The 13,713-nt window shown below is 37.9% G+C and overlaps 1 protein-coding gene across 1 annotated transcript; it reads left to right on the forward strand.

Moving 5' to 3' along the window:
• Positions 1 to 1,534: 1,534 nt before the first annotated feature.
• LOC149240152 (uncharacterized) lies at positions 1,535 to 6,738 on the forward strand. The gene is made up of 8 exons (XM_089370082.1): positions 1,535 to 1,693; positions 1,841 to 1,934; positions 2,028 to 2,843; positions 2,967 to 3,061; positions 3,170 to 3,529; positions 4,214 to 4,456; positions 5,420 to 5,653; positions 6,640 to 6,738. Exons 1-8 carry the CDS (start codon positions 1,535 to 1,537, stop codon positions 6,736 to 6,738), a joined length of 2,100 nt encoding a protein of 699 aa, XP_089226208.1.
• Positions 6,739 to 13,713: the final 6,975 nt, after the last annotated feature.

The raw sequence follows: 13,713 nt of genomic DNA on the forward strand, positions 1-13,713 counted from the left end.
GCACGACAAACTTGTAACTGAATAACAAAGGATTAACATTATAAACTGTAACAGTATTTGTTATGAAGTAACGTCCGTGAGTCGGGCAAAACCCTGAAACAGAACAGTACATTTACATACAACTCAAGCCGGCGTACCGTGCCTAGGCGGAGTTCCGCCTGAGGTTGGTAAATAAAAGAAAAACAACCAGATATAAATGACTATACAAACTAGAAAATGAGTCATATAGCTTCGCAGTAAAGGAACCTCGGATGCATGGTGGGGAAATTGATTACAATAGCAAAAACCACGGACACCCTGTTCAGTGGAACAGAGGTTCAGATAATACTCTGAGAAAAGAATACGAAAGCAGGACCTTCGGAAAGCAACCAGCTCTTACCCGTAGTAGAACGAATGAGGAAGGGAAAAGCCAGACTCCTTCCCAACGCCGACCGGTCACCGAAGCATCTCCTGAATACATTGAAACAATTAAACTTAGAGCCCCTTTGGAATCACTGTGAACAATGACAAACAATCTAACAGCGGGAAAGGTTAAATCTTGCATCATGAGAAAAACTCTAGAAGTTAAGCAAAGAACGAGCACGTCCATACCTGTGTCAAAAGGAGAAGCCGCGGCATGACACCGTGCTCTGGGTTTGAGAATGAAACCCCGGTATGGCAGGGAGCCACCAAAGTCCTCGGCTGCACACAGTCGCTCTGAAGTGAAAACAAGAATAAGCCGAGAGGAAACAACACTTAAATATTTCACCGTGAAACCCTGCTTCGTGGCGTAATTTGCAACCTTCGATCTGACTGACCATCTTTCAACCGTTCGATCGACAAGGAGGAACCAGGAAAGATTATGGGCGCGAAATGGTAAGATCGAGGACCTGTCCTCATAACACTTGGAGCCTGAGACACGCCACCGCACATGGTCGTTTGAAGGCTGACCACTGATTGAGCCAGGTGGACAGCATACAATAAGCGGAAGCCGTAAGCGGCAGAACTTCACCACATCAGCATCTCGGGGAGGCAAGCCAGTACAATACATAGTAAATGCCATAAAGGTTTTAATTAAGAAGGCGAACAGTCCACTGTACCCGGGACTTGCCGTGGAACCAAAACCATAATCGCCACATACCAAAGATAACATATATAAACATATTAAATAAACGGGTATGGGAAGACCATTAACCCATGCATGCATGTATTACAAAAATGTAACCATTACAATATGTCAAGTGGGATTTAGTTGTGCTGCATATGATGTGCGTGTCGAACTATATATATATTTGTTATTGGTACGAGGAATCTCCATACAAGGTTATGTGCAAGTTTATTATAAGTTGGTAATTAAAAAAATAAAAAAAAAACTTTACCCCTGTGATAGAGTGTGACAAATTGGTATCAGAGCCCAGGTTACAACTCTGTGGCCTTGGGTAAACTTTAATAAGGTAGTAATGCTTAAATAATACAATGACAACCATATTAAGAGTATACTGAATTATATAATCACAGCTGTTGAACTAGTCAATCTTGTACAGGTAACAGCAGAATGAGAAGAACAAGTAGCGCTCCTCATAGGAACTTGGAACAACCTGATAATGCAGCTCATCCTCAAGGGAATCCTGAGCTATGGGTACAACTGGGAGCAGAAGGCCGCAATACTGATTCGGCTATATTGAGGACAGTTCAGGAGCTGAAGGACGAAATGGTCCGTTTGCGAGAGGACAATGCGAGATTAAACATGGAACAGGAGAGGATTCTGAAAAGCTTATCCGACAAACAGCATCATCAACAGTCCCCTCCTAGACCTGAACAAACATGAGTAACAGATGTATAGAGCTATCATACGGAACAGGAGGAAGCGGAGGACAGGGCAGAAACGCGAGGCGAGAAGTCTGTTAACGCCTCCGAATATCAAACTCCAAAAAGACCGCGAATAGAGTTACAAGGTGAGTTTCGGAAAATTAAGCCACCTCAATTCGATGGGGAATCATAAGAAGCCACGGAAGCATGGCTAATTAATATGAATAAGTATTTCCAAGTGTACGAGTATGATCACCATCTTAAGGCCCGGCTAGCTATATTCCAGCTGCAGGCCAAGGCCACATTATGGTGGGAAGAGGTCAAGATGGTGTGGGGAGTGAGTGAGCAGGATGTGACTTGGGAGGCTTTTCAAAGATATTTTAAGGAAAAATACCTGACAGAATGCTTTTATGATGAAAAAGCACGAGAATTCCATGATCTGCGTCTTGGACAGCAGACCATAGATGAATTCATAACCAAATTTACATCACTGCTCCGTTATGTACCGTATATTCAAGAGGAGAAGGCTAAGGTGCAGCGGTTTGTTAGCAGTCTACCCCTGACAATGCGAGAAAGGATCGAGTTTGACAATCCGAAGACGATGGATGAAGCAATTCGGAAGGCTAGACTCTGTTACCATCAGAGTAAACAAAAAGGAGAAGGTTTTGGGAAGCGCTGGGCTGACAAGAAGAGCAGCAGAATGGCTGTGGGAAATAAGGGAACTCGCAGCAGCTTCCACAAAGGATTCTCGAAAGGGGCCAGCACTAAAAACCCATCGAGAAGTCAAAGCAGATTTAAGCCACCTGCTGAATCAAAATATAGCGAACAGCAGGTTAGAATGGATAATGAAGGTGCAACAAGGCCACCAGTTCAGTGCTGGGGTTGTGGTGGACCCCATTATATTAGAAATTGTCCTCATCGGAAGGAAAGCGATCAGTTGTCCCAGATCTATGAAGCTTCTACAGTGGGAGACGTGGCCAGATCCATACCCAGAATAAATGCAGCACTTGAGGATCGACAAGCTGACTACCAGCCAACCATGATCGAGTTTGAAGGTAAGATCTTTGATCGAACTGTTTCTATTTTAGTAGATCCAGGAGCTACTTTAAGCTATGTAAGTCCCAAAGTTGTGGAAAGCTGCAGTTTGCAAACTATTAAGTTTAAAAATCCCTGGTTAGTACAGCTGGCCACGGGGGCCAAAAGACGAGTACTGACTAAGGTCAGCAACTGTCCACTAAGGTTAGCTGGTCAGACAATAACAACAGAACTGAATGTACTCCCTCTTGGATCTTATGATGTGCTGATAGGAATGGACTGGTTGGAAAAGCGATGGTCTGTAATTAACTGTAAGACAAAAACAATTTCTTACCGAGATGAACAGGGAGTGGAAAAAGAGATTCAAGGCATCCAAAAATCGGTGCAGATCCGGCCAATTACGACCTCACAGCTAGTTAGAAGTGTGCGGAAGAAATGCCAAATATATGCAATACAGGTGGGGTACGCTGGGTCTGGGGATAAAATTACGACTGTGGAAAATATACCGGTGGTGCAAGATTTTGCTGATGTATTCCCAGAGGAAATCCCAGGGCTGCCGCCCAAGCGGGATTTGGACTTCACCATCGAATTGGTACCCGGTGCAGCCCCGGTATCCCGTGCACCCTACCGGATGAGTGTGCCGGAATTAACCGAGTTAAAGATGCAATTGCAAGAGTTGTTGGATAAGAAGTACATCCGCCCCAGTGTATCCCCTTGGGGGGCTCCCGTGTTGTTTGTTAGGAAAAAGGACGGAACTCTACGGATGTGCATAGATTATAGACAGCTGAACAAATTGACAGTTAAAAACAAATATCCACTACCTCGCATTGATGAGCTGTTCGATCAGGTGAAGGGGGCGACAATATTTTCAAAGATCGACCTAAGGTCAGGCTATCATCAAATCAGAATTAAGGATGAGGACATAGCCAAAACCGCATTTCGTACTCGTTATGGACATTACGAGTTTGTGGTACTGCCTTTTGGGTTGACTAATGCACCTGCGACATTCATGTGCTTGATGAACAATGTATTTCACCAATACTTAGACAAATTCGTGTTAGTCTTTATTGATGACATACTTATATACTCCTGAAATATGAAGGAGCATGAGGAGCATCTTAGAATAGTGTTACAGACGCTACGGGAGCATCAGTTATATGGCAAATTTAGCAAATGTGATTTTTATAAAGAACAGATCCAGTATTTGGGACACATCATCACCAAAGAAGGTATAGCTGTGGATCCTGAAAAGATCAAAACCATAATGGAATGGCCAACACCCAAAGATGTAGCAGATGTTCGATCCTTTATGGGGTTGGCTAGTTACTACTGACGCTTCGTAGAAGGTTTCTCCTGGATTGCATACCCCATCACTTCTTTGCAAAAGAAGGGGAAAGTGTTTAAGTGGACAGCAGAATGTCAGCGGAGCTTTGAGCAGCTCAAATACCTGCTCACCACCGCACCTGTGCTGAGTGTTGCAGACCCAGAGAAAGAATATGTAGTTTGCACAGACGCAAGTAAGGAGGGCGTAGGTGGGGTGTTAATGCAGGAAGGAAAGGTGATCGCATATGAATCCCGGAAGTTAAAAGAGCACGAGCAGAAGTATTCTGCTTATGATCTGGAATTAACCGCGGTGGTTCATGCGCTGAAGATGTGGCGCCATTATTTAGTGGGAAGGAAGTTCTTGCTGATGACTGATCACCATAGTTTGACTAGCTATTTTAGTCAACCAACCTTGAACGCGAGACAAGCAAGATGGGTGGACTTTTTGGGAGGTTTTGATTTTGAAATTAAACATTTGAAAGGAAAAGAAAACCGGGTAGCTGATGCATTGAGTCGAAAAGTGCACTGCCTTTATGAAATCGGTATTAGTAAGGGACAGTTCACCCTTGATAAGGAAATTGAAGAGGCTGCTGCTCAAGATCAGATTTATCTACAAAAGAAACAATTGGTGCAGGATTTAAATACCCACATAATGCAACAAGGGTACACTTTGAATGCAGTCAGAATTTTGTGCTACAAAAAGAAGGTTTATGTACCCAATCAAAGCAGTATTAAAGAAAATATTTTGGATGAATATCATAGAAGTCCTTATGTGGGACATCCGGGCTATCAAAAATTGATCACCTCGCTTCGGAAAGAGTACCACTGGCCAGGCATGAAGAGAGATGCGATGGAATATCTGGCGCGTTGTTTAGAGTGCCAACAAGTTAAGGCTGAACATCAGCACCCTGCGGGTTTACTGCAGCCATTACCTATACCAGAATGGAAATGGGAGACCATTACCATGGACTTTATTACGGGATTGCCAAAATCTAAAAAGAACAATGATTCTATAATGGTTGTAGTAGACAAACTCAGTAAGTCAGCTCACTTCATACCGGTTCAATCCACCTACCGTGCGGCTCAAGTCGCAAATATTTTTATGCAGAATATATTCAAACTCCATGGGCTGCCAAAAACAATAATATCCGATCGTGATGTGAAATTCACATCAGTCTTTTGGAGGACCTTGTTTGAAGGGCTGGGAACTCAATTGAACTCCAGCACCGCTTATCATCCGCAAACTGACGGGCAGACTGAGCGAGTGAATCAGGTGGTGGAAGACATGTTGAGGTCGTACGTGATGCAACAACCTACTCGATGGGAGGAGTATTTGCATCTGGTGGAATTTGCTTATAACAATGGTTACCATGAGTCTTTGAAGATGAGTCCATTCGAAGTGCTTTACAGCCGGAAATGCCGTACACCATCAAGTTGGGGTGGACCAGAGGACAAACTCTTGTTGGGTCCCGAGATGTTGGAGGAGATGGAGGTCATGGTCAAAAAGGTCCGGGGTAATTTAAAGATAGCTCAGGACAGACAGAAAAACTTTGCAGATCGGAAGAGGACATTTAAATAATATCAGGTTGGTGAACATGTGTACGTCAGAATCCGAGCTAGGAAAAGTACTCTTCAATGGAATGCTTGCACCAAACTGACACCTCGTTTCTGTGGGCCTTTCCAGATTTTGGCGCGAGTGGGGCCAGTAGCTTATCAGCTAGCCCTACCCAGCCATATTCGAGTTCATAATGTTTTCCATGTATCAGTTTTAAAGAAATATGTCTATGACCCTAGGCACATAATAAGTTGGCAGGATATTCAGGTAAGAAAAGGGTTGTTAATAAACGTAAAACTAAAATAGAATGCTAGTAAGCAGCTGACTGAATACTGTGTGTTTCAGGTGGAACCGGAAGGAGAGTTCATGGTCGAGCCAGTGAACATATTAGATCGGAGAAGAGTCGAGCTGCGGAAAAGGATCATCCACCAGGTTAAAGTGCAATGGCAGCACTTTGGGCCTGACGAGGCCACCTGGGAGGATGAACAGAGTATGAGGGAAACTTATCCCAGACTATTTTTGGTTGAACAGCAACATCGGGACGATGTAGAACTTCAGGAGGGGGAGATGTGATGCCCTTCGTGAGGAGTAATGTTGGTAAATTAGTAAATTTTACTGTGAGATAAACTCTATTTGATGAAATATATAAACTCTGTTGTTAAGTATTGTTAACCATTATGATAATTAATTGTGTTATCATTATTCAATGTGAGTATATGATTAACTGTGGCTAACCACTGTGAAGGTGGTTAAATAAAAGAAACCCTAACTGCCTTGAGGAGGCAGTTGAGTCCCCAAGAGGAAAAAGGGGAAAATGCCAAGTCTGGTTAGGATCAGATGGCAGAAGGAAGAACGAAAAGTGCTATGTCTGGTTGGGACCAGATGGCATGTTTATGAGGAAGAGAATTCCTGAATCCGCTATGTCTGGTTAGGATCAGATAGCGAGAACTGGCATAGCCAGTGAGATTGCAGACGAGATCTGCAGATGTGCTTGGGGGTGGAAGATCGAGGAGGATCTTCCTACGGATGGGTGGTAGACAAGCATTACATACAGGTTTGCGGCTAAGCAGGTATGGCTTATTAAACTTATAAACTGAGAAATGAATTTATCTTTCTGTGGTAAGCCTAGTAACTGTGCAATGATTTTGTCTTTCTGTGGTAAGCCTATTAACTGCGCAATGACCTTATCTATCTGTGGTCAGACTATTAACTGAGAAATGACTTTGTCTTTCTGTGGTGAACCAAATAAATTAGAGGGAAATAAACTGTTTATTCCCTAGAAAAGAAAACCCTCTATGCGCTCGGCAGAGTCGGTAACTGCATTTCCATTTAAGAATGTAAACATTGAAAATATATTGAACCGAGAACTTGTAATACAGACAGTAAACCAAATATTAAAACAGATAGGAACTATTTAACCCAAATTTGTACCCTGGAGCGAGTAATGTTTAAAGAAATATAATGAACCATAAAAAAGAACAGCTACGTTCTTATAACAACTCAAAATAGCTACAAACAGTGGCGAGATCGAGCCATTATCAAGGCAAGAGTGAGCCGAACATTCGTCGGCAGCCTAAATACAAACTCTAATGTGAAAAAGAACAATATCTCTGCTATTACATAAGTAAAACAACAAAACTGAAATTATGTACATGCATATTATAGACATAATCTACAGGCGAAGATATTCCTGTTCAAGTAACAAATGAAAAGGTCAATACATTATGCATGCGTATAGTTATATGCAATGAATGCTGGTTCTAAGGTGCCACCACTGTGGCGTAAGCGTGTGCTTAACTGGCAGGGCACCTTTGCCGAACTAAGAACCAAGATATAGCCACTACAGGATAACACATACATTGAAAAGAAATCATACGGCGACTCGTATATCAAACGAGTTCAAAGTAACAGTTGTGGAAACAGCCAATCCATACCGAGAAAATAATATAGCCATTTCAAAATACCAGAACTCGCACGACAAACTTGTAACTGAATAACAAAGGATTAACATTATAAACTGTAACAGTATTTGTTATGAAGTAACGTCCGTGAGTCGGGAAAAACCCTGAAACAGAACAGTACATTTACATACAACTCAAGCTGGCGTACCGTGCCTAGGCGGAGTTCCGCCTAAGGTTGGTAAATAAAAGAAAAACAACCAGATATAAATGACTATACAAACTAGAAAATGAGTCATATAGCTTTGCAGTAAAGGAACCCCGGATGCATGGCAGGGAAATTGATTACAATAGCAAAAACCACAGCCACCCTTTTCAGTGGAACAGAGGTTCAGATAATACTTTGAGAAAAGAATACGAAAGCAGGACCTTCGGAAAGCAACCAGCTCTTACCCGTAGTGGAACGGATGAGGAAGGGAAAAGCCAGACTCCTTCCCAACGCCGACCGGTCACTGAAGCATCTCCTGAATACATTGAAACAATTAAACTTAGAGCCCCTTTGGAATCATCGTGAACAATGACAAACAATCTAACAGCGGGAAAGGTTAAATTCGGCATCATGAGAAAAACTCTAGAAGTTAAGCAAAGAACGAGCACGTCCATACCTGTGTCAAAAGGAGAAGCCGCGGCATGACACCGTGCTCTGGGTTTGAGAATGAAACCCCGGTATGGCAGAGAGCCACCAAAGTCCTCGGCTGCACACAGTCGCTCTGAAGTGAAAACAAGAATAAGCCGAGAGGAAACAACACTTAAATATTTCACCGTGAAACCCTGCTTCGTGGCGTAATTTGCAACCTTCGATTTGACTGACCATCTTTCAACCGTTCGATCGACAAGGAGGAACCGGGAAAGATTATGGGCGCGAAATGGTAAGATCGAGGACCTGTCCTCATAACACTTGGAGCCTGAGACACGCCACCGCACATGGTCGTTTGAAGGTTGACCACTGATCGAGCCAGGTGGACGACATACAATAAGCGGAACCCGTAAGCGGCATAACTTCACCACATCAGCATCTCGGGGAGGCAAGCCAGTACAATACATAGTAAATGCCATAAAGGTTTTAATTAAGAAGGCGAACAGTCCACTGTACCCGGGACTTGCCGTGGATTCGAAACCATAATCGCCACATACCAAAGATAACATATATAAACATATTAAATAAACGGGTATGGGAAGACCATTAACCCATGCATGCATGTATTACAAAAATGTAACCATTACAATATGTCGAGTGGGATTTAGTTGTGCTGCATATGATGTGCGTGTCGAAATATATATATATTTGTTATTGGTACGAGGAATCTCCATATAAGGTTTATGTGCAAGTTTATTATAAGTTGGTAAGTAAGAATATAAAAAAAAAACTTTACTCCTGTGATAGAGTGTGACATTTTGCATCCAAATTATTATTAAAACTAAGTTCTTAAAAATAAATATAAATATCTTAAACATTAAAAAAATAAACATTTAAATTTATTTTTTAATATTACAAAATAATGTGTTTCCGTTCTCTCTCTTTATACATCTAACTAATTTCAATTTATATAAAAATATATTTATTTTTAATAAATATATTTTAAATTCTTATATTTATTTATAAGAATTTGGTGAAAAAACATAAACACAAATCTAATTAATTAATAGAATTTAGGAATTAAGTATATTTGATTTTTTAAATAATGAAAAGAAGCATGAATTTATTTTTCAATAATATATTAGCATTGATATGATTTCTATAAAATAAGCATATTCATTTATTTATATGAGCATTGATATGATTTCTTTAAAATGAGTATACTTATTTATTTAAATTTGAATTGATTAATATATATATATATAATTTTATAAATTTAGTTTAAAATAATTTTTTATTTAAATAAAATTAATTTGATAATATAATTATAAATTTAATTAAATATTAATATTAATGGATTTTTTAAAATAAATAAATTGATAATCAATTAAATGAATATTTTTTTTAATTATGAAATTGCTAGCGAAGAACCACATGCTTAGTTGACCATGGCAATTACACACTATAAAATAAATAGAGAGGAATATTTTTGGTAGATAAAGTTGATTTCTAACTTTTATCATACTTTGGCTTGCCTTCAATGTATAATAGTAACATTTTGTACCTATTGGAAAATTGCTTTTTCCTTTTAAAAACACAAAATTGAATATAATTAGGGGGATAATATATTTGGTGGATAGAGTTTATTTTTAACTTTTATCTCTGTTATCATATCACTGAGTTTTACTTTTAGTGTGGAATATTAACAACATTTTGTGCATGTAGAAAATTGTTGTTTTTTTTCCCTATAAACACAAAGGTTAATTTGAATAGATAAGATATATCTGCTAAACGTTTGATATTCACTTTGTCTTACTCTCAATTTATAATATTAATAATATTTTGTGCATGTTAAAATATATTTTTTTCTTCTGAAAATAATCTTATATTTTTTAAATTTGAATAATTACATCTTATTTGAAAAAAACTATAAATTAATTACATGAATGTAATGATAACTACAAAGAGTTGATTTATATATATTTTTTTGTAAGTTTTCTTGTATTGAACATTTTGAAAGTTTTGTATTGGAAGCTTGTGCTCTTATTTAAAATCTTACATTTATATCTTTTTTGCTAAATGTTTTGCAATCGATAATAATATTATAATATTTTGCACATCTCTTTTTATTACTTACTCATTTTTATTTATATTAATATACTAAATTATTTAATAATAAGAAATATTTTGTTTTTAAAATATATATTAAACTTATCTTCCTAATGTGTAATATATATATATAATATAGTATAATATAAGAGATACAAATTCAAATTCATACTGGATAGGATATATTTATTTCCTCTATTTTTATTGTTATTATGTTGATTTATATTTTTTTTTTTTCAGAGAATGTTGATTTATATATATATATAATTATTATTTTTAAAATAAATTCATATGGAATAAGATATATTTATTTCTTCTAAATTAGATAAGATATATATATTTTATTTTTAAAATATATAAACTCAACTTAATGTGTAAAAATTCAAATTCACAAACTGAAGAGCACACACTTAAATCTATCTCTTCTATGTAACAGCAATGAGGAGATTTATCCCATTTACACCTTGAAAAATAACACTGATGATTTGCATTGTTTAATATTTGATGTCCGTTTTATTTTCAATTTTATATTTCTTTTTTTGTTGACTAAATGCACTTGCATTACATGCAATGGAATCTCACGGACTGGGACTATAACCTCTAGGAAAAACTGCCCAAAAACGATCCTCCGTTAAAACGAGACTCAAAGTCGTGACCCACACAACGGCACCACGACTTAGACCAAACCTCTGTCAGCGATCTTATATTTCACACACTGGATAGGACATATTTAAATCTCCTAATTCAATTATGAAACAGAACTGTGAAGAGGCTCGTCCAATTTACGCCTTGGATAGTACATATTTACATCTCCCTGGTTACAAGTATGAATCACACGTGTGAAAAGACACATCCAATCTACACCTTGAATAATAGGACTGATGAGTTGTAATGTTTGTTTTTATGTGGGTATTCGGATCTCTCTGAGTCTTCTATTTATATATTCTGATAATTTTTGGAAAATAAATGATTTGGCTACTTTTACAAAGTAACTAACAATAATAAAACTCAAAAGTTTAACATAATTCCCATTGCAATTAGATTTGTAACCAAAATTGTTTAGAAAAACAAGGGACATTTGATGCCCCATATCCCACGTGATCGTTCACACGCTTCGTTACTGACCTCTGCATTGGTCTCATTCATAATCTGATTTGATTTGAAAGTGGAGACAATGAAGTTGCTAAAAATTTCAATCCTGGGCATCCATGATCCACGATCCGTCTGAGTAACAGACGGAGACGGCCAATAATACAAGGAGATGGGGAAACCCCCGAGCATTCGCTCATAGTCACCTGGGCTCCAGAACAGTAGATGAAGGAGGAGCAGCTGCAGAATGGACGTGGGGACGTGTCAAGTCAGGTGCGCCCACACTCTCCACATCTACGAAAGCAGGCTTTGTGGGCGACAGAAGATGTTCTCCGTCACTTGTCAGCATCCACACCACCCGGGACATGGACGCCGCAACGCTTGCAGCTGCTTGCGTACACAAAAGACCAATTTTAACCACTCTAATCCCTTCCTCCCGCGACTAACTGCCCTCCAATGTAGGATCCAGAACTTCTAAGGCCCTATCGGCTTTATACAATCTCCATGTCTAGTGATTGGTCAACATCAACAAACAAAAAATTTTAGTTATCAGGGGATTATAATACTGCAGAGGTCTTAGAAAATTTCCACACTAAAGATGAGATCCACATGAACCATACCCTCTCGATGAGAAATTCATCTTCAGCCGAACTCTGATTCTTTCTTCCGCTTATAATCTCAAGTAGAAGCACTCCAAAGCTAAATACATCTGCTTTCTCACTCAGCGGTCCGCGTCACACGTACTCCGGGACCATGTAGCCTCTGCACAATGTAAGCAAATCTCCATATAATTTTAACTGTCTCAAAATGATATCATCCCTATTCAGATGCTATACGAATCGTAATTTGTTCGTGTTACATTGTAATTTATTAAATGATGTTAGCTCTTACACAGTCCCTGCAACTCGAGTACTAACGTGTCTCTGATCCTCCGCTAAGAGTCTGGCCTGTGTTTGTGATCCAGTAAATTATTGCTCGCTTTAATATCTCTGTGAATGATTCGAATCTTAGATTCCTCGTGAAGATATGCGAACCCACGCGCTGTTCCAACAATGATCTTTTTTAAATAAGTTTTTTATTTTATTTTATCAATAGTGGTTGTTTATGTAATTTCAAACATTTTTTAAGTTATATTAAATTATTTAAAAAAAATTAATTAGCATGTCCAAGTCTATTGGCTATAATGTATTTTCAATAAAAGAAATTAATATTAATTTTAAATGTAATTAATTGTATTCAAAAAGACTATAAACTAACATTCACTTTTAAATAAGGACTTGGGAGGCTTTTAATATTTTAAGCAACAGTAATATATAAAGTATTTATGTAGAAGTAAAGTATTTATTTAGAAGAAATTCCTAATAGTTTAACAAATAAGGACAGATTTATGTAGTAAGCATCCTAAGATTTGAAAAGCATAAACCTTAGTGGGCATTCCAAGATTTGAAAACCTTAGTGGGCATTCCAAGATTTGAAAAGCCTAAACCTTAGCATGGATTCCAAAATTTTGAAAAGCCCAAAGATAGTCATCTTTGACTCAATTGTGAATTTATGAAATTAATAGGAGTCATTGATAGGAGTCATGACCATTGTCCACTTCTAACTACTAAATAGATCCATTTTATAAAAAAAATGGATTTATCATAAACATAGTAATATTGAACAAATTACATAAAAACTCTCTCAAAAAAAAAAAATGTTATGCCATTTTTATTATTTTTATTGTGCTAAAATACTCTTCAATATAATTGTTTTATAACCATAAGTTTTTTGTCTAACATAGCCATGGTGAGCATGTGAGTTTCAACTTATGGATTAAAGGTACATGATGTGAGATTGCATGCCCAAAAATCTATAATGTTCGTGAGTACACAGAGTTGCTTATACTTAATATATAAAATTATATAAAATTATAAATATATATGTAATAGATAACATGCATATATAAAATAGATATCAATAATTACTAGTTGGTGATGAAATCCAATGTCGTAGTGATCACTTGGTGAAAATCTTTATAGAAATGAGTGTTTGGAACCAATTACCCTCACAACCTACTTAGTGAAATAGTCCAGTGCAAGTAACTTTACTATAAACCATCTCAAGCAAAGATTTCCCTCCAAAAAGTCAAAGTGAGTCTAGTGAACATCTGTTCTAGTTACAACAAGACTTTCCCTTTGCCATCACCTTAGGTAGATCCCTAGGATTATATTCACTAAGTTTACCAAATATAATAATTTTACCTGGGGGGATAGTCGTAGATCAGATGTACATGTAAG

Source organism: Pinus tabuliformis, chromosome 8, assembly GCF_031772625.1.
Source record: "Pinus tabuliformis cultivar Carrire ecotype Pingquan chromosome 8, CPIR1, whole genome shotgun sequence".
NCBI lineage: Eukaryota > Viridiplantae > Streptophyta > Pinopsida > Pinales > Pinaceae > Pinus > Pinus tabuliformis.